The sequence below is a fragment of the Fusarium phalaenopsidis genome (genome assembly GCF_050370095.1).
Source record: "Fusarium phalaenopsidis strain FUZ10S chromosome Unknown contig_32304, whole genome shotgun sequence".
NCBI classification, from domain to species: Eukaryota; Fungi; Ascomycota; class Sordariomycetes; order Hypocreales; family Nectriaceae; genus Fusarium; species Fusarium phalaenopsidis.
Genome location: NW_028145404.1, coordinates 1,874,560 through 1,899,430, shown reverse-complemented (window position 1 = coordinate 1,899,430; position 24,871 = coordinate 1,874,560). Strand labels below are relative to the sequence as shown.

The window sequence follows — 24,871 nt, the reverse complement described above, 5'->3', positions numbered from 1 at the left end:
ACAGCACACCAAGCCTGGCGAACCATTCGCGAACAGCAAAAACGGAACCAAGAATCGCCCATGTACGTATGCTGGCCAAGGATCAGGTATCGGCTTAAAATGCAGGAGTTGAAAATACAAAATATGACTCGAAAAAGGGAGCCTGGTAGCCTGGAAGCCTGGAGACGATGGAGGCAACAGCTGTCGCTATTGACACTCCCGGGGCACAGTGTTCCGTTTCAGCTTCTCGTACTGTACTTTTGCTCCGACTTTCCCCAGCCCATCAGCCCTACATATCAATCAACTGACACCTGGATACGCGTGTGGAGGCACTAGACTTTCTGATGTTGTGGTGTCTTCGGTATCGTTTAGGTCTACGTAAGGTTTTGACTCACCGTGAGTGAGTATTCGGGCTACTGTACCCACGACTGTCATCTGCCATGACAGCAGCGGTCTCCAGGCGTCTACGGAAACCACAGTTCTGACGGCCATGTGGCGGTTACCCTGACGTCCAATACGAGTTGAAAGGTAGGTCAATGTTCCGCTATCTCTGCCTTCAATATAGTTCTTACGCGTTGGCTGTCATCCATGTTGAGTAGATTTGACGGTTGGTCAGGGTAGGTGGTCAAGGTTAAGCTGCGCAAAACCTTCAGATGTTTATTAGAGTTCATGATATCCAAGGCGATAGTTGGGGATAATTGAGCTCTCTCCGCTGCAAAAAACTCGCCGGACTGCCTGTAAGGGGTTTGTAAAGCCTCTATTTAATAGCTGCTGTTTTGTTGTAGATCCAACCGGCAGGCTACCCTTCAGTATCCCTTCCACTATCCAGGTATGTTACTACGAATCGGTGCCGCCATTCGGGGCCATTCGGATTGCCATCTAGTCGTCAGTGGGTGGCTGAGAAGCCCTGGTCTGCCAACCTCTATTGTAACCAAGACATATGGCCCCATTGAAAACAAGTGTGGTTTTCTTGCGAATCTTAGAAGTCATCGAAGGTTCTAGGGTGGGCTAGGCCAACACATTGCAAGCTCCACTGAACTGAGACGGGATTGGAGAGGTGGCGGGTCAAGGGTTCATTGATGATAGCAACAAGGAGCCTATTCAAAGAGTTCTTTCATTTTGCTAGAAACAGAACGATAGATGTGCTACTTAATTTTCACAAAACAGTAGTTCATTCAGCCTCCTCTTTATCTCTAATCCTTCTGGTCTTGTTCGGTGCACCATCGCTGGGTCAAAGAAAGGCCACCAAAGGCCCATCACAAACCGTCATAGCGCCAACAGCCATTGCCTATATAGAGCTTCACAACCTTGATAAAAAACAAGAATTCATTCATAGCCTTCAAGCATTTCCGTCTTCTTCTTATCACCAACAGCGCATCCTGACAAGATCGCCCAATCAGCCACATTTCTTCCGATAACACTCGGCTCGTTTTCAGCTCTGCCACTTTTGCGTTGCCACTGGCACGTGTTCAACAACGCCCCTCTTCCAGGTTGCCAGCTCCAATCCGTGGCCTCTTTTCTCACCACTGAGCTTCCATCCTACATCTCAACAAAAGTCGCCAGCTTAAACCGCCTATCTCCCATCAGACTCTGGGACCGAAACATCTTAAAACCCGAGCCTAGGCTCGTCATCTTAAACACATAGAGACACCGCGTCCAAGACATTGATACCCCGCCATCATGATACCCAGTCTGTTAGCTCTTTGCCTTGGCCTCCCGGCCCTGACGCTCGCCGCTCGTCAGCCCAAGGATGCCATCAAGCTCTCCGACGTCAAGTCCCTTACCCTCCGCGGTAAGGGCGCCATGACGAACCATCGTCGCGTATCGGCCATTCCCCAGCTGCGCTGCGTCTCGCGCGGCGCCATCTGCGACCTCTACGAAATCGACGTCATGCGCTGCACCAACCAAGGCTCCTCCTGGGGCGACGAGGACATCGAATGGAGCTGCACCGCGTCGCTCCCCGAGGAGCTCAAGCTCGGCAGCACCGACGTCATCTGCGAAGGATACGCATACCCCGACGACCCCTACGTCCTCAAGGGCAGCTGCGGTGTTGAGTACCAGCTCGCCCTGACTAGCAAGGGCGAGCGACGATACCCCGACATCGCCAACGGCGGCTGGTTCAACGATGGTCGCGGTGGCATTGACTGGGGCGCTTTGGTCTTTACCATTATCTTCGTTAGCATCCTCGGCTGGATCATCTACTCGGCATGCTGTGTGGCCCAAAGGAATAATGCCAACAACAACCGTCCTCGACGTCGACCAGATGGCTGGGGTGGTCCTGGTGGATGGGGTCCTGGATGGGGTCCTGGCGGCGGCGACGACCCTCCTCCTCCGTATCCCGGAACGAAGCCTCAAAACACAGATAGTTGGAGGCCAGGCTTCTGGTCCGGAGCGGCTGGAGGAGCTGCCGCTGGATACTGGGCTGGTAGCCGCAACAGCAACAACAATAACCACTGCCACCACGATAGCAATAGTAATTACGGTAGCATTGGACGTGGAGGCGGAGGATGGAATTGGGGTGGATCGGGATCATCATCTGGCTCCAACAACTCCAACCGCCATGAAAGCACCGGCTTCGGTTCAACCAGCCGACGCTAGGTGTGCGTCTTATCATGTAGCTCATTTTGTTGACATCACGGCCATGGCTCAATCATCAATCAAAGTTATTTCATCGCATAATCGACTCTTCCCATTTATCCTGCCAACTCGTACATCGCCTCATAACCACGACCCGTCTGAAGACTGCCACCTAACTACCAAGTATATACATGCAAGCAGCGAGACGCCTCATGCGGCCGCTGCCAAATAAAAGTACACGGACGACTTTCCAATTGTAGCCATCTAGCCCAGAGAAGAAGAAAACCGTCAAGATAGCCATAGCCTGTCCAGGCCGTATCACCCACCCAAGCTGTAGAGGGCGGGTTCCAGCACGACCTACCGGGCGGACTATCCCGGAAACAAAGGCTCAAGCAAACCGAACAGAATAGCTCTTGACGGAGAGGATTAACGAAGAAAAAGAGGTATCGCGGCGTGTGTGGTGAAGGAGCAGGTTCTGGTCGAGGGGAGGGTTTCGTAGGGCTTCCCTTGCATTTAATGATGTACGGACATAACATCCATCTTGTCAAATGCTCGAGAGCAGGTGGGACATTTGCGCATGCGGTTGCTGATGCGGTCATCAACACACTGATTGCAGAAGAGGTGGCCACATGTCTTGAGTGCCGTGTTCTTGAAGTTGTTGCGACAAATGGTGCACAAGGCGAAGGTCTGTTGCTGGGTTAGCCAGTGCAAAAGAAATCAACATGTGAAGCCAACTTACTCGAAGCATCTCCTCCTCTTCGGAGGAATTGCTCAATGCCTTGTTCTTCCACGAGTCGCGATCCTTCTGCACATGCTCGATGCGCACCTTGAGCTTTTCCACTTCTGTCTCTTGCATGGTGTTGCGCTCTCGAACCACCGCAGATGCCGCATCCTTGGACTTGACCAGGTTCGTTAGGTCGCTGACTTGCTTGTTCAGCGAGTCTGTTCGTCGGACTGCCTCCAAACTTGTCGCTTCTGCCTTCTTGTTCTCACTGACGAGGCTGGCGTTAGCCTGCTTCAGGTCCGCCAGTTGCTTCTCCAGATTGCTGAGCAGGGTCCGGTTCTGCATCTCAAGTTCCTTGAGCTGCGCAATAATCTCTGAGCTCTTGCTGTTCTGGTGTCGTAGGGATCGAATCTCGTTGTTCCGGGTATCCGCGTCCTTGCGGGCGGCAAAGTACTTCTGGTCCGCCTTGCTCTTCTCGGCGATCAAGATGGTCATGCGCTCCTCCATAGCGCTCGAGTCCATTGCCTTTCTATGAGCAAGCTCCTTCATCTTCTTGTATGCCTTTTCTATGGCCGGCAACTCCAGGTTGATTGAATCGAAATCTTGCTGCAGCTTCCGATATTTTAGACGAAGCTCATCAACCGTCAGATTCTCGTCGTCGGGGTTGAATTTTTCTTGCTCCACGCTCGACGTGAGGCGCGAGAGCTCAAGTTCAAGAGCCGTGATTCTGTCATCTTTGGCAGATGCGAGATCCTTGATCTGCTCCATCGATCCTCGCTCCTGCTCCAGTCTCGCTTTGCTCTGTGTGTTTTCGGCCAAAAGTTCGTCTCGGGCTGATCGCACTCGGGCAAGGTCTTGATCTCGGGACATGATCTCAGCCTCCAGTTCCTGCGTCACTTGGTTCGCATCTGCCTCGAGCTGACTTCGGAATGCCGATCTCTCCGCCTGCAGCTTCTCAGCCTCCTCACGAAGCTGCTTGTTCGTGGCCTCGAGCGTGTTGATACGCTTGATGAGATCCTCGTTCTGGTTCTTGAACTGTTTGAAGACATCGGTCCGGATAAAGTCTTCATCGGTCAGGGTGTCCCTTTTCGCCTTTAGAGTCGAGTTTTCGTCCTGCAAGGTCTTGATCTCTGCTAGAATGGCATCCAGCTGTTCCTTTTGCTTCGTAGCCGCCGCGGTCGCTTCCTCGTATTTCAGCAGGATCTCGCCAGAATTTCCATTGGTCTCGCCACTCTCGGCACCCGCATCGCCAGATGCCGAAGGTCGGGTAGCATTGGCAAATGCTTGTTGCTCCAACTTCTGCACTTGAGAACTTTTTGCCCGATCCAGCTTCTTCTCCGCCTTGAAGTAACGCAAGGTCGCGGCGTTGAGTTGCTCCGAGAGTTGGTCCTTTTCGCTGCTCAGTCGGTCTAGTTTGAACAAATATTCCTTTTGCGCGGCCAACAGTCCGGAAACCTTGCTCTCCAGTTTGGACACACTTGGGTCAATGCTGCCTCGTGAAGCAGCCAAATGCGCGAGGAGAGATTCCGCTTTCGACTTGATCGACTTGCCCTTGTCTTGGAGATGTTTCTGGAAATCGTGTAGGTCCTTGAAACTCACACCGCTGAGGTATGGGGGCTCTGCCGCCGAGTCAGCAGATGTAGGATGGGGGTTGTGGGGGTTCATACCGGAAGGAGTCGAGGAGGTTGTATCTGAATCTGCAAGGAGTTCGATCTCCTCTAGGACCTATCCAACAATCAGCCATGCCCCGAGTCGCGTACCAGATAAACCTACCTGTCGCCACCAGGCGTCAATGATTCTCAGGTGATCGTCATGATGTACGGATCGTTTGTGAAGTTCCTCAAGTCGCGACTCATAAGTGGCTGCCTTGCGACTATACTCCTGCATCTGTCGATAGATGGCGCCCTTTGTGTAGGCCTGGTAACCGAGGTCAGCGGCAATTTCGTCTCCACGCGTCGACAAAGTTGTATGATATGGATTGCAGGTTGTGGTTGGGCGGGGGCGCGGCTCAGCAGGTGCATTGCAGATACACTTCCGAGCCGAGGACTGCTGTCGCCGGGAGCGAGCGAGCATTTCACTGGCTTGGTGAGCACTACCGTCCAGGACCGTCCCCGACAAGAATGGCATGGCACGAAGCCTGAGAGCAGAGCACAAGCCTCTGAGATGAAAGGCACAAGACGGAAGAGAGGAGGGAAATGGAAGACGGGCGGGCGCTCGATCGATCGAGCATCTGCGGTAGAAAAGACAAAGACAGTCGTGTGACAGACACTCACCTCGATCCAACTCTCCTCTTTCATCTCGAGGGAGTCATCCTTGGCCTTGGAACCATTGACGGCGACCCTCTTGCTCGGAGGGGCCAGGTCGTCGGCGCTGCTGATGGCAGGCCGCTTCCTGTCCTCCATCTTGGCGAGCGTGGATGGACGGGGCGACGCAGAGGGGGTGGCCGTGAGAGGCATCAGAAGTCGCGTAGCACAGGGCAGCAAAGAGGGCGCGAGGCACAGGAAAAGCGACGGATCGGTCGTGGGAGCGCAGTGAAGCCAAGTCCCGTCGCGAGCCTGGGCGTGCGGGCGATCATCAAGAGGTGGCGCGGGGAGGGCGTGTTGTGATGATGGAACGTTCCCTCGGGCCAGGAGTTGAAATTTCGAAGTTGAGTCGCAGTCCAAGAAGCGCCCGGGCGTCTCCACCTTGAATGGTCAAAGGGGCTTAGTGAAGGGCTAACCTGTTTGGGGCATGTGGGGCCTCTCGTGCTTCTCGTGCCTCGTGCTTATCGATTCCCATTCCCTCCCATGAGCGGTTAATCCTCGCTCTGGGCACTCTGCTGGGCCCGGCCTCTCCACCATCCCGCATTTTCTCTGCATTTTCCATGAGTTTTCTGCAGAGGGTCTTTTTTTCCCCCTTCGTTTTCAAACCTTCGGATCTCCCCTCGTGTTGTTGAAATGACCATAATATTCTGTATCTTGGATCGCGATACATACATGGCAAACACTTCACATTCACAATGAGTTCCATGTTCAAGAAGAAGGGAGGGCCTGCCTTCAAACCCAAGTTCCCTCCCCGTCGCCCCGCGGGACCGGCACTTTCACAACCCAAGCCAGCACCTCCTCCGCCGCCGCAAGTTCCTGCCGCTGAACCCGAACCTCAGTCTGAGCCTCAAGGAGCTTCTGAGAAATCCCTCACCGAAAAGTCCACTGTCGAACCCGTCGAGGCGCAATCCCAGGACTCTCATCAGACACCCCGCCAAAAGTCTCCGACCCCGCCAGCGACGATCCCAGATCCTCCAGAACCAAGCCAGAATGTCGCAACTCAAGAACCCCCCTTGGCGCCAGCGTCGCAAGAGATCCCTCACGAGCCTGATACTCAGATTGGCGAAACTCGAATAGAAGAGGTCCCTATAGCCGCAACGACCGAGACAACATCACAATCAAGCGCTCCAGTGCCTGCTCCCACGAGCATACCGGAACCAACCCAAACGCCTGTCGTGGAGAGCGCAACCCCGCAGACAGATGCGTCCCAAACAGAAGATGCGGATAATGCGCCTTCTGCTGTTCTGCAGGCACCAACTCCAGATGACTCAGAAGCGCCTAGCGGAACGGAACCTTCCACAACACCATCCGCTGACGCAACTGAATCGACTTCGACGCCATCGACCGAGGCCCAGAACCCCCCCAAGCCGGCTCGAAAACCGCGAGCGAGGAAGCAGGCTACTCAAGCAACCCAAGATGAGACGGGCGCGGATGGAGAGACTGCGCGACCCAAGAAACGCCAGCGAAAGCCAGCCGAGGAAGGCGCAGCACCAAAAGAACCAAGGAAGCGCAGAGCAGCCGCTCAGAATGGAACGGCCGCGCCCAGGAACCGACGAGCACGCTCAATTACACCAGAAGATTCCGAGAGCCAGGTGGTGGACCTGCAGAAGCTCAAGATGTCAGATCTGACCAGGGATCTGCACATTGGTAAAAAGTTTAGTCGACATGATGAGCTGCGAGAGCGGGAGCGACGTGCTAGATTGAAGTCGAAACTTGGGACCGAAGGTTCACGCGATAGTTCAGCAACCCCTGAGGCCAGTGGACAGGGTGAGAAGACGGGCAGCCCGGCAACTCAGTCAGGGGATGCATCGCCAGCCTCCTCGGGCCCAGCGCCGCCCTCTGGTCCCCAGTTCCGCATTGTGGACGGGCAGATCGTGGTCGACCAGAGCTCTCTGACGGTGGATCGGCACGCCCGAGCAGCGGCCGCACGGGGAGACATGGAGATTGTCGAGGAAAACGACTTTACACGGCTCATTACCAGTAACTCGTTCATGAACACGTCCAAGCTCAGGGGCCCCAACATCTGGACCGACGCGGAGACGGAGCTCTTCTACCGAGGGCTGCGCATGTTCGGCACCGACTTTGAGATGATCTCCAAGATGTTTCCCGGCAAGCAGCGGCGGCACGTCAAGCTCAAGTATAACCGCGAGGAGCGGCACTGCCCGCGCCGCATCGATGCCGCCCTCGTGGGGGAGAAGACTGTCAAGATGGACCTTGACGAGTACAAGGCCTTTACCGGCAGCGAGTTCGAGCCCGTCGAGAACATCGAGGCCGAGCAGCGCAAGATACAGGAGGAGTACGAGGCTGAGCAGAAGCGCATTGCTGACGAGCAGGCCGAGATTATGCGCAAGAAGCGCGAGGAGCTCTTCAAGGACGACGACGAGGGGGATGCCAAGAAGCGCAAGAAGAAGAAGAGGCAGACAATTGTCTACGGGCTTAACGGAGAGCCTATTACCCAGGATGATTGAACACACAGGGATTGAAACCGAGGTCAAAAAGGAGAGGTACACGGAAAGGGGAGGAAACCCAGATTCGAACGGCGCAAAGAGGCAAAACATCACGATACCCATAGGGTCTTTGGAATTGATTAGGTAGGCAAGGCAATTGGGCGGCTGTGCTTGGGGATTTTTGGAACGAGGAAGCAGTCTCTACAGGTTACAGGCATTGAACATCCATTTGCTATTGAGTTAGGAAATACAAGTCCACTGGTATAGCTGAAGCTCGACTCGGCTCAGACATGATTGCGTGTATATGGATAGGCGACTGACTAGAACGAGGCCACAACTGTACGTAAAAATATTGTATTCATCAATCTCATCGGCTGTCTGTGCTACCCTGCCCTTGCAAACATTCAAGGCCAAGCAGAATCCCCACGCCTGACGCCGGCGCATCTCGTCGTGCTGATCGCGACTTGCCAGGCGGCGCCAGGGCGTTACCGCGGTATTTTCGGGTCAGAACGCCGTATGCCTACCCATATTATGTTGGCAATGCCTGGATATGCTCCATTCCCTCCCGATTCGTAATCGTAACACGCGCTATCCCGAGCAGTTCACCCTAACCCACCTAGTTGCCAGGTCCAGTCTCGTCGTCGTCCGGTTGGTCAAAGAGGAAGTTGGCGGCAAGCTCTTCGTTCTTGTCGCAGGCGAAGTAGGCCTGAATGGCCTGGTCTCGGTCGAAGCCGAGGCGGCACAACTGCAGTTGGGTTAGTGGCCTTGTCAGGAGTTCAATTTGGGTGATTCTTACCCTCTCGATAGCATCGCGCTCCTCCTCGGTGACAGAAATAGCCTGGGCACCAGGGGGTAGAGGAACATCATCATCGGCATCTTCGCCAAGGAGCTGGAGGAACTGATCGGGATTCGAGGCAATGAGCTCAGCCAGCTGAGGGTTGCCGGCGCCAAGCTGCTGGAGGATGGGCTCGAGCATCTGTGGTTGTTGCTGGACAACCTGGCGGAGCTGCTGGAACTGGGCGTTATGTCGCAGGAAGTCGAGGTTACCCAAGTCACCACCCTGACCGGCAGCAGCCGCAGCAGCAGCCGCGGCGGCGGCTTGGTTGCCACCGCTACCTCCCCGACCAGAACCGCCTCGCTGAGCAGCGAGATCGAACAAGTTGACGTTGCCACCCTCATCACCGCCATGAGCGGCGGGTTGAGCGGCAGGGGCCTGTCCTCCAGAGGCAGCATGGTGCTGCTGCTGTTGCTGCTGCTGCTCTTGCCGGATGTTTTCGGGGATTCCCTAAAATCGAGTTAGTGACCGCGGCTTGTGAAAATGCGGGGTGGTGAAACCAACGGTCAGAAGATATTCGACAGCACGGTCAGGGTTGTTGAAGGCAGCGCGCATGGCAGCCTCGATCTGGCTCCTCTCAAAACCCATGGCCTCCATGTTGGCAATCGCCTCGGCACGCTGAGCGCCCATGGCCAGGCCCGAGGGCTCATTTGAAGGAGCGCCGGATCCGGCTTCGACAGAGCGCTGGGGGGTGGGAGTCGCAGGCACAGCAGCCTGATGCGATGTGGACTGGACAGGGGCGGCGGGAGCGGCTGGAGTGTTGGCGATAGGCTGGGCGGGAGTCGCAGGAGGAGCGCTGGATTCGGCAGCGGGAGCAGCGGGCTTGGGCTTGGGCTATCGCACGAGGTGTCAGTCAGTCTCGGGCCGGGGTGGCAGAGAGTCTGTGTGTTGCAAACCTTGTTCACCATGCACACAACGAAACCCTTCTCCTCTATGTTGTAGGAGGCGACGGTTTCCTCATCCTTGAGGATCTTGCCTTTTGTCGAGGTTAGTGGAGGTTGATGTGCCGTGGGGGTCCATGTAAATACCCGAATAGATGAGCTTCTGTAGCTTGGGGTCCCAGCCCTTCTCGGCCGAAATCTTTTCCTTGACGGCAGAGATCTGTTGAAGTGTTTGTCAGTCGACTGGAGGTCCAGTTTGCGCGGCCGCGATGAGCGATGGGTGATGGGCGTAAGTAAACGCGGGGTGGGCGTACCAGCTCGGTCGGTTCAACGTCAAGCGTGAACTTTTGCTGTTTGAGATCCTACGACGCACAGTTTGGTCAGCTATTTCCCGGCACGTGATTGTAAAGCAGATCTAGATCTGGCAGCGACGGATGGTTTTGAGGCAGCGACTGCAGCGCAAGTGCCGGCGACGTACTTTGAAAGTGACCTTCATGATGGGCGAAAGAGTCTGCAGCTGTTGGATGAGGTGGGGAGGTGGGAGGCGAGAGGCGAATAGCGACGCTGGAATCGGAGCAGCTCTACCTCGTCTGTTGCGGGCTCGGCGGGGGAAAACGGAGGGAGCGCAAGCTGTCGCGGCGTAGGCGTGTCCAGAGGAGGTGTCGAGAGAGGTTTGAGGATCGAGGGAGAGGAAGAAGAACAAGATCGGTCGGGCGCGTGGAGAAGTAAAAAGAAGAAGATGGGAGGGAGGACGAGGGAAGCTAGGTTTGGTAGGCAGGTAAGGTAGGTCAGTTGCAGGCGTTGACGTTGACGGGACTGACTGCCCGGCTGTGGCCAGTGACAGTGGTCAGCGTTCAGCGTCTGCGGCGGGGAGTGCAGGTGGGGCTGAGCAATTGGAAGGCTCTCGCTGGCCTAGCCCTAAAAGGGCCTAGAACGACCGTGTTCCACCCCAGGCTGCCAGTGGCGGTGCGCGTCCAGACTGGACGATTCAGAGCATAACAGTACAGTAGCTACGCTGCTATCGTGGGCGGCTGCCTGTATTCCCCCACGGTATCCCACGGCATAGGTAATTGCATAGACCAGGTCAGGGTCATCAATTACATATTCCACCAGTCAATGTCCAGCCTCGTCTCTACTATTTGCAGTTGCTGATGTTCTGAATTACGCCGTCACTCATTGGCTGCTGTTCTTTGTCTACCTCTTCCTACCTAAGCATGTACCTACTCCATAAATCTCGCTCAGCCGCATCAGAACATCTGCAAGACATCAACAGACAAAAACTTTGTCTGTCCATGTGTATGCACTATGGAACACATAGCCCTGTCGTGACTTGGCCATCACGGCATCGCCGTGCAACGCGGAGAAGACTTTGATGAGACAGTTACCTGCATGTTAAAGGTCAAGCTCGCACCACTTTGCCTTCATTGACAATGGATCCATCAAGTCGACATCCATTTCAACGCTACCCAAGCTCAACCACCCGTGCTAGAACATTCCATATCTAGCAGTAATACCCACGGGTTGACTAGGTTCCTCAAATATTCAACCTAAATCTCTTACACGCGGCTAGTGCCCTACTATTTAAAAGGTATTCTACTTATAACTAGGTACCAAGATTACGGGGTACGATCACCATGTGAAGATGTAGATTCCAACGGAGCTTTGTCAATGAGTCTAATCCAAAACAGCCAAGACAGATAGTAAGGTGCCCATTGCCAGGCATCCACGCCCGCTTCTCTGGACGAGGCCATCATTCACCATGCCTGTCCAGTTTGTCCACAATCGAAGGCTGTTGGGGTCGGGACTGCATTCACCATTCATTTAAAGGAGCGTCAAATTCTCTCTGCTCTCACCCTTGGGTCTGATGTCTATCTTCAAGCTCTTTCGTTTTGCAGATTCTACGGTTCTCAAAACTTTGCTGTGACCTTCACCTCCGCTTGCCAACAACGAGAAGGTTCGCGAAGGAGGCAATGACCTATACAGGCACAGTCGATGATAGCACGCATCGATAGGATACTCAAAGATATGGAGCCGATCCCCCTCCTGGACCGTCAAGCATCAGGCGTCGAAAACATTTGGTTAAGGTTTAGGGGTAGGGTCGACGAGCTAGGTATGTAGAAACTCTCGCCCGGAAGAGACGAAGTCAAGGGGGATAGCTTTGCTCCCAAAGAAACCAGTCGACAGAGCCTGCTCTAAAGCCCAAAGCAAGAGGTTTGTATTGGGCACTTGAACAGTGACACAGATTGTTTCTCTAATGTACACTCCGATACATGACAGTTCTCTTCAGTGACACAAGACAATTAAAACTCATCTCTCCAAGAGACCCAGCAGGTCACGTCTGCACAAGAGAAAATGGCAAAGTTGTTAAGTGGTGATGGATGCTTGATTCAGCTATCTAGGTAGTTGCCGTCGTTCATTGACTCGCGCCTCAGACGCGAAGACGGCCCTGTAAATCATGTATATAAACGCCTCGCTGTTTTCCCTTCCTTGGTATAATCCTAATCCCGCCCAGCCAATCCACCAAGTTCTAGATGGACTCGAGTCTGGTTTACCATCTAAAGATCCCGCCCCCCAGTAGAAAGAATAGACAAAGGAAAGATGGATTCAAGCAAATGCCAATCCATGTCATGGTCCGCCTGCTGAAATCCCTATATCGTCGCACACATATTCAATAGTCGTTAAACATTACCGTTACTTGCGGTAGTCATCATCAGTTCTTCCTCCCGTTCTTTGCTTCTCCCTCACTATCGCTGTCCGACCTAACCTTGCGGCTGTTGTATCCGGTCCAGCTTGACCGAGACCCAGCACCCAGCACCCATTCGGGGATTGGGGGAGTTATCGGTCGCTCTGATGAAGTTTGTGAGGATGCCTCCGCTTCTGTCTCCTCCCGGATGCTGGCTTGCTCATCCCGCAGCCTCCGCGAATCCATACTGTCTCGGTGGCTGAGTGGACTGGGCACCACTGGGTTGCTGACGGCGCGCATCTGGTTCAGTGATCGGAGGCTCTGGCGGTGCGTAATGACCTGTCCAGCGTTGGGAGAGGCCACGACGACCGTTCCAGGGGTGGCAATCGGGGGTGGCGTAGGAGAGTCGGATCTGAAGAGTGGGTGGATATGGAGCTCGCTCATTGAGGGTTGAGGGCTCAGTGTTGGTTCCCGTCTGGAGGGCACGGGGCTGTAACTGCGGCTTCGAGTCCGGATCCTTGGGGGCTCGAAGGGCATCTCGTGGTTAGGGCTAGGCGTCCTGCTTGCAGTTGGGCTGCCGGGAATTGTCTCGAGGAAGTGGCCCTTAGTCTGTGGAGGAGGTGTTGTTGCCTCCATCACTACTTGGCGGTTCTGGGTGTCAACAGACGATGTGTCCCAGGTGTCGAAGGCATCCTCGCTGGATCGGTGGACGTGTGATTCGACTGAAAGGGGTCGTCGAGTCTCGGTCGTAATGAGCTGTGTCTTAGAAGTCACAGGTCGGATCGCGTTGGAGAGTTGAACCTTGATAGAAGTGATGGTTCCAGCCCTGGAGCGTCCACCGATGGATGGAGGGGGTGTTCGAGAGTCCATCGAATTCATCATCCGAGGAGCAGGATCCGGGTCTGGGGTCTGGCTGTAGCGGAGAGACTTGATAGACGACTTGGCGCGGAAGGCAGCTGACTGGCGGTCCTCTTCAAGTGTGTGAAGGGAGAGGGCCTTTTGGTCAGAGTGTCGCACGAGGTAGAAGTGAACAGAAAGAAATCCGGTCTGGAGAGCAAATCCAATACCGAGGGCGACGGAGAGGCCGACAAGAAAGTTTTCCTTGTTCGCCCCAAGGAGTTTCTCGCTCTTGTCAAGTGTCGATTTGCTCAGTTGAATGAGAGTAGCTACCGTTGCAACAGTAGCAAAGAGGATGGCCAGCAGGCACGCGCCGTAGTCGACGCCGAGGCATTTGATTGACCAGTATCGAAATGAAGCTGAAGCGTATGATGAAAGAAACCAGCCGAGAGCAACGAGGACAATGGCCTCGAGGACGACCGAGACCTGCGAGAGGGTCCGACCACTTGATTCCACAGGAATGTGAAGGGTGAGGACAATGAGGACACCCATGATGGCCACTGTCGAAAGCAAGGCCAGGGAGCCCAATGCGAGAGAAATGGAGCGACGCATTGTTTCTGGTGAGTGCAGGTAAGGGGAGTGTTTGTTGGATTGACTTGCAAAGCCTGAAGTCGAGGCAGTTCAGAGGCGAACCTCGCACTTGACAATCGCCAATTCTCAGAACTGAATGAATATGAATTCCTGACCGTCTTGAATGTTTTTTGAAGATTGTTTGGTAAATAGATGCTGCATAGTCTGGCTTAAGCCAGCTTTGTTGATGACTCCCAGGCAGCAAACTCAAATGCAAGGTTGAGAGTCGAAGCGAGGGTGGCGATGCTGCGGGTAGAAGTCGAAGAGATTCGAGTACGTGTTTTCGAGTTGTGATAGTCGTAGTCAGGCAGCTCGAATCTTTCAACGATGGCTGGTTTTCGATGTTCCTTCGCTGGGGCAGGTTATAGCCACGATGGTATAAGTCGAAATCCAAGCAAGCACCAAGCCAACTCTGGGTTGGCTAACGAACGGAAGAGATATAAAGCGAATGTAAGGCTCTGGAGCAAGAAGACCAAGGAGGTTGGTATTCTTGATAGCGAGGGACGCAGAGCCAGGAAAGTGAAGCAAGAACAACCAGGCTTCAAAGTGAGGTAAGGGTACAGGATATGGGAACGAACGGAATAAAGAACTGAACGAGGGGAAAAGAAGACCAGAGGGCAGGAAGAAGGGACACAGGAAGAGGCGAGGACTAAAAGTAAAACGAACTTGTGGATGCGGACGTCGATGTGGGAGGTGTGTGCGAAGACGGGATGGAGCCGTCTAAGTCAACGTCCAAGCACACCAGCACCAGCCAGAGAGAGCATGGTTGTACCAACACCAACAACAGGCCGCCAAAAGGTACATGCCATACCGAGAAAGCACACGATGGCGGACTGAAAAAAGCAAGCGGCGGGATCCTGGCGTGCGTGTTCTGGGTAGTGCTGTGCTGTGTTGCGTGTCTCTGACCGGGCTGGTCCAGGCTAGGCCGGGGTCTACAACCCCCGTCAACTCTCTTGCAACTCTCACACACAGCACAGAGCGCAAGCATCGCACAGCTTCGTTTCCTAGGCCTGCCTGGCGTGCGCCTGAGGGAGGTGAGGGGCTTGACAGGGGTCCCCTTCCCCTCCCGATCTCCGAAGGGGGTGCGAGGGTGTGGCAGAGGCTTGCTGGCTGGCTGACTTGTTGCTGATGCAAGTCATGACAGAAAGCCAGCCTGCTTTGGTGCTTCTTGTCGTTTCTTTTCTCTGCCATCTCAAGGCTGGCTGGGTCTGAGCCTCTTGTGGTTCTGGTCCCTCTGATGGGCCCAGTGGGGAAGGGGGCGTGGGTGGGTAAAACGGCCCTGGGTTGGAAGGCTTGGAGTATTGACTGTGTCAGAGATAAGTTGAAGGTCGAGATGAATTGTAATTGAACTCATAGAAGAATGAGCAGATGTTCAACGCCGCGACTCGTTGCGAGAATCAGTTGCATGCATCAAGAGTATTACATCCTGAGCTGAGGACTTTCGAACCACGCTCTGCCAATGTTTCCCTCACATGGATCGTAACGGCCAAACAGCAAAAGCCGGCAACGGTTCCCCAAACTCAAACTGCCGAACTGGCAATGATCACCCAGACCAGTATGAGGTGAAAAATCTTGCAAGCCCTATCTCCATGGCTAGAGCACGAGAGGCATAGCGAGGTCGACGAAGCCTCTGGGTTCCCCGCCGCCCTGGGTACGCCATGCTGAGTTGGGCATTTCATGGTGCGCCATCGAGAGCCAAGGAGTCCTCTTTTCATCTCGTTGCTGACGACATCATTGGGTGTGTGCCAGAGCTGGCCATCGGGTACCTTGCCCTAGCACCTTTGGCGTTAGATCCCCTCGATCCAGTTCTAGCAATTTTTTGTGAGTTGTGAGACGGCGGCGTCGGGGCTGCACGGGGCCATGAACCGTTGAGTTCAGAACTCGGCTCTTTGTTGACATGACGTTGCATCGCGACACGCAACGGGCAAGTTGCAAGTAAATAGCAACGGCACCATTCGCGTGTCGAGATTTTGGACAAGGCGAGGTTGGCGACTGTATCGTCACGATTTCTTCATGGTTATGGAAGCGAAGCGACGCGACCCTCCCTCCTCGCATCGAGACTTTGGGGAATCTCTCCGAAGACAGGGGGGAGGCTGATCAGAGGCGATGCTGCTGATTGGAGCGCGGTGGGCGGACCAGAAGACGTCACTTGTTGATGCTCAACTGCAGTCTGCGGGCGGGTTAAGGGATTCCCCGGTTGAGGAAGAATCCTCGAGGCCAGGCAGATGAATGATTAGATGAGATTGGCTGTCCAGGCTGAAAATGAAGGGATGTGAACAAAACTGACCGGCTGAATAATCCCAAGTCACCAACGGATCCTTGCTTTGGAAAGAATCGTGGAAGGAATTACCACCAGGATCAACTGCCTGGTTCCTTGAACAGTGGGGCAGGCACAACGGGAGTTTCAATTTCTTGGAAGGCACAAAGCACAAGGCGCAGCCAGTCACCCATGCCCTTGCCCCGACTGTTTCAAGTTTTTTCTCTCTGCCTCCTCCTCTCATGTTCCCATTGATGGATGCAAGTTTTGAGGGACACCCCGGGACATGTCCATCTCATTCCCCGAAAGCAAAATGTGGCATCCAATGCAGGTTCCCCCTCCCAATGAGAGGACGCGATGGTACCGAGCACCACCGAGGGCTGCCGAGAAGAAAAGGGCAGTGCACTTGACGCCGTCCTACACAAGGTTGCTCGCAGTAGGGCTAGCCCATGCAGCGAAAACGTGCCCTCAAAAGTCTCTCTGGCAGCGAGCGCGCGGGTGGGAGGATGCTGTAAGCAAGCTGGCTGATGCACTGTAATCCTGTCAGCCAGAGGCGAAATGACGCTCTGCTGAGACACAGAGGGAAAAGAAATGAGTGCCTATTCAGAAAGACGGACACAACACGGACCCTGCTTTTCTCTCGGAGCGCCCTTCAGCGCCATCATCTCGCAACCAACAGCCATGATCAAGAGGCGGACCGGCCAAGACAGCGCCAACTTGGCCTCGTCCCTTGCCTCCTCTAGCTCTGGTCGCGTCTCGAGACCATCATGGCCCTGTCTCATCATGGCTGGCCAGCCCCAAAGTCTGTCCCCTCCCCCCGGTTCCTCTTCCCATGTGCGGGACATGCTGGACGGGACGCCATGTTTCAACCGTCCCGAGGTCTTGTCCTGGCCGTTTTTGACTCTGCCCTCGCTTTAACCTCAGGTTCGCTTCAAGCGTTCCCCTCTCTCCAGCCTCTTTTTGTCGCCGTTGATACCACAAACGCATACGCTTCAAACTCAATTCATCTCAGCTGCAGCAGCTCTTGGTCAAAGATAACATCAGAGTCAAGCTCCAGACCGCATTGAGCCACGCTTCAGCGCTGACGACGTTGTAATGCTCCGCCCTGAATTCTCCGGCCTGCCGTGCTACGTCCAACTCTTCTGCTCCTCCAGCCTTATTTCGTCCCCGGCGGGCCCAGGACCCGAAGCATCGGCACTAAAGCCCATCTCAATCCCCGGCCTCGCCGAGTCTTTTGCTATGGCCAGTTGCGAGTGTTGGTCCTGCCATCAGGCTGGATAATTCCAAGTTTCTCGTGGTCCTTCATCCAACATGTCGGGCTCGTCACCCACTTGGTGGAGCGGTCAACTCGCAAGTGACGTGCTCACGAAACGAAAGAGAGGACCCTTGCGACTCCGACTGTTCCTGGGCCTGCAGGTGGAAGGGGAGAGGGAAATCCTGCAAGTAGGGCCATCCCGGTCGCGGCATTCCCGGGGAGATCTCGACAGGGTGCCGATGCTGTGTCTGATTGGCGACAAGGCACTGGTCTGTTTCTTTTTATGAACGAGGCACCCTCTCGGATTTGCTGCGCTGCTCGCACTGAGTAGTTATGGCGCGAACCTATGACTGTGGTTCGCGACGGTTACACCCAGGCCAATGTCTCGCATGTCAGGTTCTCGCCGGCTTGATCAGAGATATTGACTGAGATTCTGGGGAAGACGAGCTCATGGGCTGACTTGACTCGACTGGATGCTCAAGCCAGCCCCCGCATCGCATCACATCACATCGGGAGTTTGCTAATAATAGGGTGTGGGTGGAAATCGACACGTCGCACACTCTCACATCTCACGCCATGGTGTTGCCTCGACGTCCGTACGTATCGGGATACGGGGCCGCAGATAGCACAAGAGGTGCTGTTTTCTCTTCCCGTGACTAACTAACCAACCTCATGGCCAGTGCCTTTAGTAGTTCGCTAAGGCATCATGTACCTCCGCTCATCCTTCGAACCACACTCATCGCCAATCACCCAGCGGAACCCCCGCATACCACTCCAAGGATCTCCCTCTTGTCCCCCTCGCTGTCGTTGCTGGTATCTGCTGCGCCTCAACAGCTGTCAAATACGAAGTCGGCTCCGATGGTCTAGAGTCTTGTGTTGGTGATGAACTCTGCCATGTTGGCTAGCTGAGAGCCACGTAGCTCGCCTCATCGAGTGAAGTTGCCTCAGCTTCAGGTCTTTCATGCCCAATTTGGCCGAGATGGGTGTCTCAGGTCCTTGGATACTCTGGGTGTATACAAAAATACCCCGCCCACCGAATCTTGATAGACGGAGCAATTCTACAGATCGAGGTGGTTTTGTTTCTATTGTCGTAGAGTCTCGTGTTTCCCCGCGCCGGGATGATGCTGCAGAGTGTTCATCATCGGGGCAGGCATCACGATGGTCCTCAGTTTCCTTCAACTCCACTCTCTGAAGGGTTCAGCCATCCACGGGCTCCCGCCTGGATCGCCCGGGTACCGATGGTCAACTGAGAGGCCGCAGGACCAACGGTGAGGTTCGCCGGCGTCTCCTTGCCATGGTATATTGGCAGCATATTGCACCCGTCGAAACGACGTCATTGTAGACCGAGAGCAATCAACCTCTATATTGCACATGATCCTTCCCGCCTGCCGTGCACGGTTGGTTGCCGATATCGTCGGTTGTCTTTCCGAGCTTGAGATCTTAGCTAGTTGGGGTTGGTTGATAACGGCGAGGTGAGTGATGATAGATCAAAACTTGGTCTGTTGTTAGCTCAATCGCTCTAGCCTCCTGTGGACGATCACGATGATCGATCTTTAAATAGCTAACCCTAATACAGTCCAGTCAACAGAGTCCTTCCACGCGTACATCTTCTTCTCGTGGCACCTAACAGGTGCGGTATTCAGCCTAACTGAGCAAGAACATGAGCTTGAAATCCAGCATCTAAAATTATTTGCTTGGCACATTCCACAACGGCTCATGTGCGCCGTTGAGGCTCTGGATACTTCTGCGGGCCTTTGAACGGACTATTTCTTTGAGGCAAGCAAGGAACTCCCAGACTGACAAGACAAAGCTTATTGTTGTGGAAATTGCGTTGATGTTGGACAACCCCACTCAGTCTCGAGGGTGTGCATAGACAATGGCAATGTTCACCGAGGAGAAGAGTGCGAAGTTGATGTTTATGTTGACTTTTTTTGTTTTGTTTTGTTTACTTACTTCTACATTGGCTCAAGCTCTGGTCAGCCAAAGTGGGGGAGCTTCAAGACAATGACCCAGGTCCATTGTTGGGGAACCACGATTCTAGTGTGCATGACGTGAATTTCGCTTCTGCATGGCCGCATGGCCCATCGACGCCGTTCCTCGATAGTTCTCAACGGTGGTCTCTGGGCTAAGAGGCTGAGCCGCTAGGATCTGACTGCTCAGTTGGATGACATGTCGCGGCTCCAATTCAGTTCGTAGGAAATGAAGGTGAGCAAACCCCATGCACACGCCTCGATCGAGGTCTCAGCCTCTGAGACCGAGTGTTCATACGTACTTAGTTGATCGACGGCGTGCAGTTGATCGTCACCTTACCCACAAGACGCGCACACAGTTGATAGATGATGCCTCAGAGGCTTCACATGTTCCCCTTGGCAAGATACCAAGCCTGCGGCTCGGAAATCAAAGCTTCATACCCTGAACCGCGGGTTGGCCAATCTGGTGGAGTACGCCAACGTCTAAGCCGCTGCAGTGCGTCAGACTTTTTTCCCCCGTCCTTCCCGTTACATTGAGCGGGAAAAGAAAGAATGCGGCTAAGAGAAACCGCTTTTTGTCGTAGTTGTGCCAACTGTCTGACTGTTTACTTTGGCGTTTTTTTATCCGCTGAAGGAAAACAACAACGAACAGTGAGACATGATTCAACTCACAAGGCAATAAAGTGTAGACAAGACGGCAATAAACTAGATGGTAGAAACCAGGAAACAGGAAAACAATAAAATATGCCATCATAGACTTGCCGCTGTCATGACAACTCCCTTGACAACTCCTCAGCCGCTGACTGTGCATGCAGCACTAGATCAACTGTCACGACCAGGCGACAGCTATAGCTGCAACTTCTATTTGACAATTGGGCCTCTGAAACACTGTCTCGCGGAGTTTGGACCTTGGACTATCGGCTGGGCTAGATCTGGACCAGGGTTGATGAACCGCTCTGAGCCCGTGTCTTGGTTTACCCATGTCTCAGTGTCATTTCCGACAACTGTCGCCTTTTCGCGGGGCACGTGGGTTAAGGGGATGGGTTGTAACTTGCTGATCGATTGATAAGAAGTTCTTTGATAGATGATAGGTTTTGAACAGACAGATAACAGTTGTGCCCCTTTTGTTGGCATGTTGCTTGGGTTCAGCTCAGTCTCTGGCGCAGCACTTGCTTGCCTCCCAAAGACGGCAGCCCGCCAAAGACAACCACATGCCGTCCTTGTGTTCAGTGTAAATGATTGTCGTATACGAATCACATCTCCCGACTATCCAGCGCTTCATCCCTAGACTCAGTGCCCAGAACCCCTGCACCTTGGAGTGCGAGTGAACAACTCCGGGCGACACCAGTAGCGTTGCATTGGCTAAATGGCAATATCACGGCTTATACTAAAAACTAAACAGGGGAAAGATCAAGAAGTACGGATAAGTGCCCTGAAACCGTCAGTAGCATCTGTCCATCGCAGATGTTGTACTCAGGGACCACCTGAAACCCAGCACATACTCACCGCGCAATATAGGGCCCGGTCTGGCACTACCAGAGACAACCCCGGGAAGACTAGGTTATTCCATGCCACTCTAGAAGACGCATTGGTAAAAATAGGATTGCATCCGAGAACAGTTCATCTTTAAACCCTTGTCCAGTTGTGGCAGATAAATGTCGAACAACAAAATGTAGAATATATAGCTTCTCTTCATATATGCCACCGAAAAACGACTTGCCTGAAACTATCCTAACATAGACTATAGTGACCGGAGCGATACAACTCTTGCTAAGTTGGGTTGCAGATTATTGAGAGTAGCACCCTCTGTGGGAACGTTTCCCACCGTATCTTAATATCCAAACATTGAGAGTGATTTGTTACTCAAAACAATTTCCATTGACCGTATCTGGAAGTAACTCCGGTGAGGGCGCAGAGCAAGCAGATCCATCTTGCGCGACATGCGGTATAGCACATTTACACCCCACGAGAGATTGTTAGACACGACAATCAGAAGAGACAAAGAATGTGCGGATTCTTCAAAAGAATCATTGAGCAGATTCGGCGAAAACAGATAGAAATCTCGTCACGTAGTTTAATTGTTTGTCTCAGATCCATCTCAAAACCCGGTGGCTGGGGCACTAACAAGTTGTTGACATCATTGACTCTGTAATTGTCAAAAACCAACACCACAAGATTTCAACGAGACTTGATCTCTACTTCCCTTCAGGCATAGAAATTGGGACTTTTGGCAATGGGAAAGCCCCGCGTCATCTACTGGTTCCGCACCGATCTGCGGCTGCACGACTCACCAGCTCTCAAGGCCGCCCTTGACCTCGACCCGGCTGTGCTTTGGCCCATCTTCACGTGGGATCCTCACTATATCTATCGAGCACGTGGAGGTCTTAATCGATGGCAGTTTCTGTGAGTGATGAGGAGATACATTGCTGTTTTGAATTTGTGGGCTAACTCGACGTAGACTTGACTGCCAGAATGACCTCTCCAAGTCCATCACCAAGCTAAACCCCAAGTCGAAGCTCTTTGTCCTCAGAGAAGCTCCGCAGACCCTCTTCCCAAAGCTCTTCAAGGCCTGGAATGTCACTCACCTCGTCTTTGAGAAAGACACCGACAGCTATGCCCGTGAGCGAGACGATGTTGTCACACAGGCTGCCAAGGAGGCAGGCGTCGAGGTCATTGTCCGCACGGGGAGAACACTCTGGGATAGCGACCAGATAGTCGAGAAGCACGGTGGTAAGCCAACAATGTCAATCACCCAGCTTCAGCAAGCTGGTGCTAGGCTCGGCGAGGTTCGTAAGCCGATACCTGCTCCAAAGCATCTTCCAGATCCTGGAGAGATGCCCGTGGACTTTGAGCAAGAAGAGCCCGAGACAAAACCAGACTTCAATTCAGAGCAAAGGACAGAAAAGGATCAGGCATATACCAAGATATCTGGTCCAAACGGAGACTTTGCCATCGAGACCATGGAAGAGTTGGGCTTTCCATCAGCGACGACTCCCCACAGAGGAGGTGAAACTCGCGCTCTCAAGGCACTCGACAAGATCATTGCCGACAAGAAATACACAGCCAAGTTTGAGAAGCCAAAGACGAGCCCAGCCCAGTTTGAGCCGCAGTCCACAACTCTCCTATCGCCCTTCTTGCACTTTGGGGCACTCTCTGTGCGAGAGTTCTACTGGCGCGTCCGAGAAGTTGTCGATGCTTACGGAAAGGGGGCTTCATCGCCTCCAGAGAGTCTCATTGGCCAACTTCTCTTTAGGGATATGTACTTTGCAGCTCAGGCAGCCCTGGGGAATGTCTTTATGCAGACTGTCAAGAATCCGTATTGCCGCTTCATCCCCTGGCATCTACCCTCCAAGAGGGATCCGAAAACGGGCCTTGTCACTGGAGAGTGCCACGTCGACTCTGAAGAAGCAGATATCTGGTTCAAGAGGTGGAAGACGGGCATGACGGGGTTCCCCTGGATCGATGCTCTCATGAGACAACTGAAAGAAGAGGGTTGGATCCATCACCTTGGACGTCACGCCGTGGCGTGCTTCCTCACAAGAGGCGGGTGCTACATTGACTGGGAGCGCGGTTGTGAGGTCTTTGAAGAGTGGCTGATTGATCACGAGCCTGCTTGCAACGCTGGGAACTGGCAGTGGCTGTCCTGCACAGCCTTCTTCTCCCAGTACTTTCGTTGCTACAGTCCCGTCTCATTCGGCCAGAAATGGGATAAGGAGGGCAATTTTATCCGTCGTTACGTGCCAGAACTAAAGGACATGGACGCCAAGTACATATACGAGCCGTGGAAGGCCCCTCTGCCCGATCAGAGGAAGGCGGGTGTCCGTGTCAAGGGAGATGGCCTGAACGATGTCCAAGAGGGCACATATCCCAAGCCAATGTTTGACTTTTCAAAGAGGCGAGATGCTTGCCTCGCCGCCATGAAGACAGCGTACAAAGTTGGACTTCACGGGAACGACGAAAAGGTCCTGGATGGAACTTGGAGGGAGCTGTTCCCTTCTGGTGATGGTGGGGAGATCCAGGGCGAGATTGAGAGCGATGATGGGGGGCACGCTGATCGAGGAGATTATGAAGGCGATAGAGAACAGAATGAAGCTCGGGAGGAAGGGGAGGGTACAGCTTCTGTTGAGAATCGAGATGACGAGACTGCGGGTAAACGAAGCGGGAGGAGGCATAGTACTGAGAAGGTTGCGAAGAAGCAAAAGACTTGAGCACGAGGCTTTGTTCCATAGCCCGTATCTAGATACAGGTATCTCCCGGATGTAGCCAGATTATAGTCTACAGTGCCAGAGCCGTAAAGTGGGCCTCGTCAGATCTTCTCCCTCTCGTCCGCCAGACGAGACCACTCCATCGCCCAGAGATTGTGTTCCTTCTTGGGCGCCTTATCCGTCTCCCTCGCCTCCTTCTCAAACTCAATCTCCGAAAGCTGTCGAAACATTTCCAAGCGTCCGTTTATGCCAGCCGTGTAAAGGTACTGCTCCATCTTGTCAGGGTCGCTCGTTCGAAGCAATTGAGCAAGCTCGACGGCCGCCTCTCCAGAGCCAGCTCCCTCAATCCCCTCGAGAAACTCCTTCGCCTCGGCAGCCCTTCCGAGTTTGAGATACGATCTCGCGAGGCACAGCTGGCAGTGATGCTTCCACTCAAACTCGGAACCCTCAGGACCGAGGGCACGCTGCAGCACCTTTACAGCGGCTTCATACATGCCCAGTCTATAGAGCCTCTCACCTTCGGCTGTGAGGGCGTTTCTGTCCTTCCCTTCTTGCACAATCTGCTTGAAGCGAGACTCAACGTTCCTGTACTGCGAGGCTTTGCCCCAGAAGCCGCCCCCGATGAGTTCCCTCGCCAGGGAGATAGTCGACGGCCTGTAGCCCATGTTTGACGCGGTTGTCCATAGGGCTCCAGCAAACAGCTGAGATTGTTTGGTTGCCAATCTCAAGATGCAGGCTAGTTCATGCAGAACATGCGCCGGCACGTCATCCTCTAAACATCCCTTATTAGTTCACCCATCGGGCTCTGTCAACATGGGATGTTCACCTTTCGGCAACTTGACACTCCAGGGAGATGCCCCCTTTTTGATGGCGTCTTGGAACAGTAAGGCAACTTTGTGATATTCTTCCGGAGACAAAGTGTCAAAGGTCCCCTCCGTCATATCAATGATTGTCTTGATGTCCCCGGGTGTGATGCTTGAAATGTCAAAGAGCTCCGAGTTGGACGGTCTAGCTGCTGGTGCTTTTGGCGCTCGCGGTGCCCGTGGTGCTTGTTGCGTGGCATAATAATGTGCCTGAAATAGTGCGATATTGGTAGATTGACTGCTGCCAACAGCTTTCAACCCGCAAGGTTGCGTTGTTGTGGGCAGAGGTTTCGAGGTAGGGCGCATCATCTGTGAGCAGAGCCGGCGGGCTCTCAAGTGACGAGACATGGTCACCGATTGGTATCAATTATCTCTGTATTTCAATCGCCAGAGTAAAATCCCTCGGGACCCGTCAATTGTCAATT

At 53.7% G+C, this 24,871-nt stretch overlaps 7 protein-coding genes across 7 annotated transcripts; 3 read left to right on the top strand and 4 right to left on the bottom strand.

Moving 5' to 3' along the window:
* Positions 1-1,659: 1,659 nt before the first annotated feature.
* LRP88_09885 (uncharacterized protein) lies at positions 1,660-2,577 on the top strand (the record flags this gene model as incomplete). The annotated part of the gene is made up of 1 exon (XM_083246360.1): positions 1,660-2,577. The coding sequence occupies one exon, from the start codon at positions 1,660-1,662 to the stop codon at positions 2,575-2,577; it is 918 nt and encodes a 305-aa protein (XP_083097473.1).
* A 492-nt stretch (positions 2,578-3,069) lies between these two features.
* LRP88_09884 (BRE1 E3 ubiquitin ligase-domain-containing protein) lies at positions 3,070-5,682 on the bottom strand (the record flags this gene model as incomplete). The annotated part of the gene is made up of 3 exons (XM_083246359.1): positions 3,070-3,243; positions 3,296-5,005; positions 5,554-5,682. 3 exons carry the CDS (start codon positions 5,680-5,682, stop codon positions 3,070-3,072), a joined length of 2,013 nt encoding a protein of 670 aa, XP_083097472.1.
* Positions 5,683-6,278: 596 nt separating this feature from the next.
* On the top strand, positions 6,279-8,051 carry LRP88_09883 (transcription factor TFIIIB subunit BDP1; the record flags this gene model as incomplete). Its single annotated transcript, XM_083246358.1, has 1 exon — positions 6,279-8,051. One exon carries the CDS (start codon positions 6,279-6,281, stop codon positions 8,049-8,051), a length of 1,773 nt encoding a protein of 590 aa, XP_083097471.1.
* A 595-nt stretch (positions 8,052-8,646) lies between these two features.
* On the bottom strand, positions 8,647-10,242 carry LRP88_09882 (XPC-binding domain-containing protein; the record flags this gene model as incomplete). The annotated part of the gene is made up of 7 exons (XM_083246357.1): positions 8,647-8,775; positions 8,827-9,315; positions 9,370-9,699; positions 9,762-9,841; positions 9,894-9,966; positions 10,061-10,108; positions 10,225-10,242. The coding sequence occupies 7 exons, from the start codon at positions 10,240-10,242 to the stop codon at positions 8,647-8,649; spliced, it is 1,167 nt and encodes a 388-aa protein (XP_083097470.1).
* A 2,214-nt stretch (positions 10,243-12,456) lies between these two features.
* On the bottom strand, positions 12,457-13,878 carry LRP88_09881 (uncharacterized protein; the record flags this gene model as incomplete). Its single annotated transcript, XM_083246356.1, has 1 exon — positions 12,457-13,878. The coding sequence occupies one exon, from the start codon at positions 13,876-13,878 to the stop codon at positions 12,457-12,459; it is 1,422 nt and encodes a 473-aa protein (XP_083097469.1).
* A 7,733-nt stretch (positions 13,879-21,611) lies between these two features.
* Positions 21,612-23,586, top strand: LRP88_09880 (FAD binding domain of DNA photolyase-domain-containing protein; the record flags this gene model as incomplete). The annotated part of the gene is made up of 2 exons (XM_083246355.1): positions 21,612-21,781; positions 21,837-23,586. The coding sequence occupies 2 exons, from the start codon at positions 21,612-21,614 to the stop codon at positions 23,584-23,586; spliced, it is 1,920 nt and encodes a 639-aa protein (XP_083097468.1).
* Positions 23,587-23,684: 98 nt separating this feature from the next.
* Positions 23,685-24,248, bottom strand: LRP88_09879 (uncharacterized protein; the record flags this gene model as incomplete). Its single annotated transcript, XM_083246354.1, has 1 exon — positions 23,685-24,248. One exon carries the CDS (start codon positions 24,246-24,248, stop codon positions 23,685-23,687), a length of 564 nt encoding a protein of 187 aa, XP_083097467.1.
* Positions 24,249-24,871: the final 623 nt, after the last annotated feature.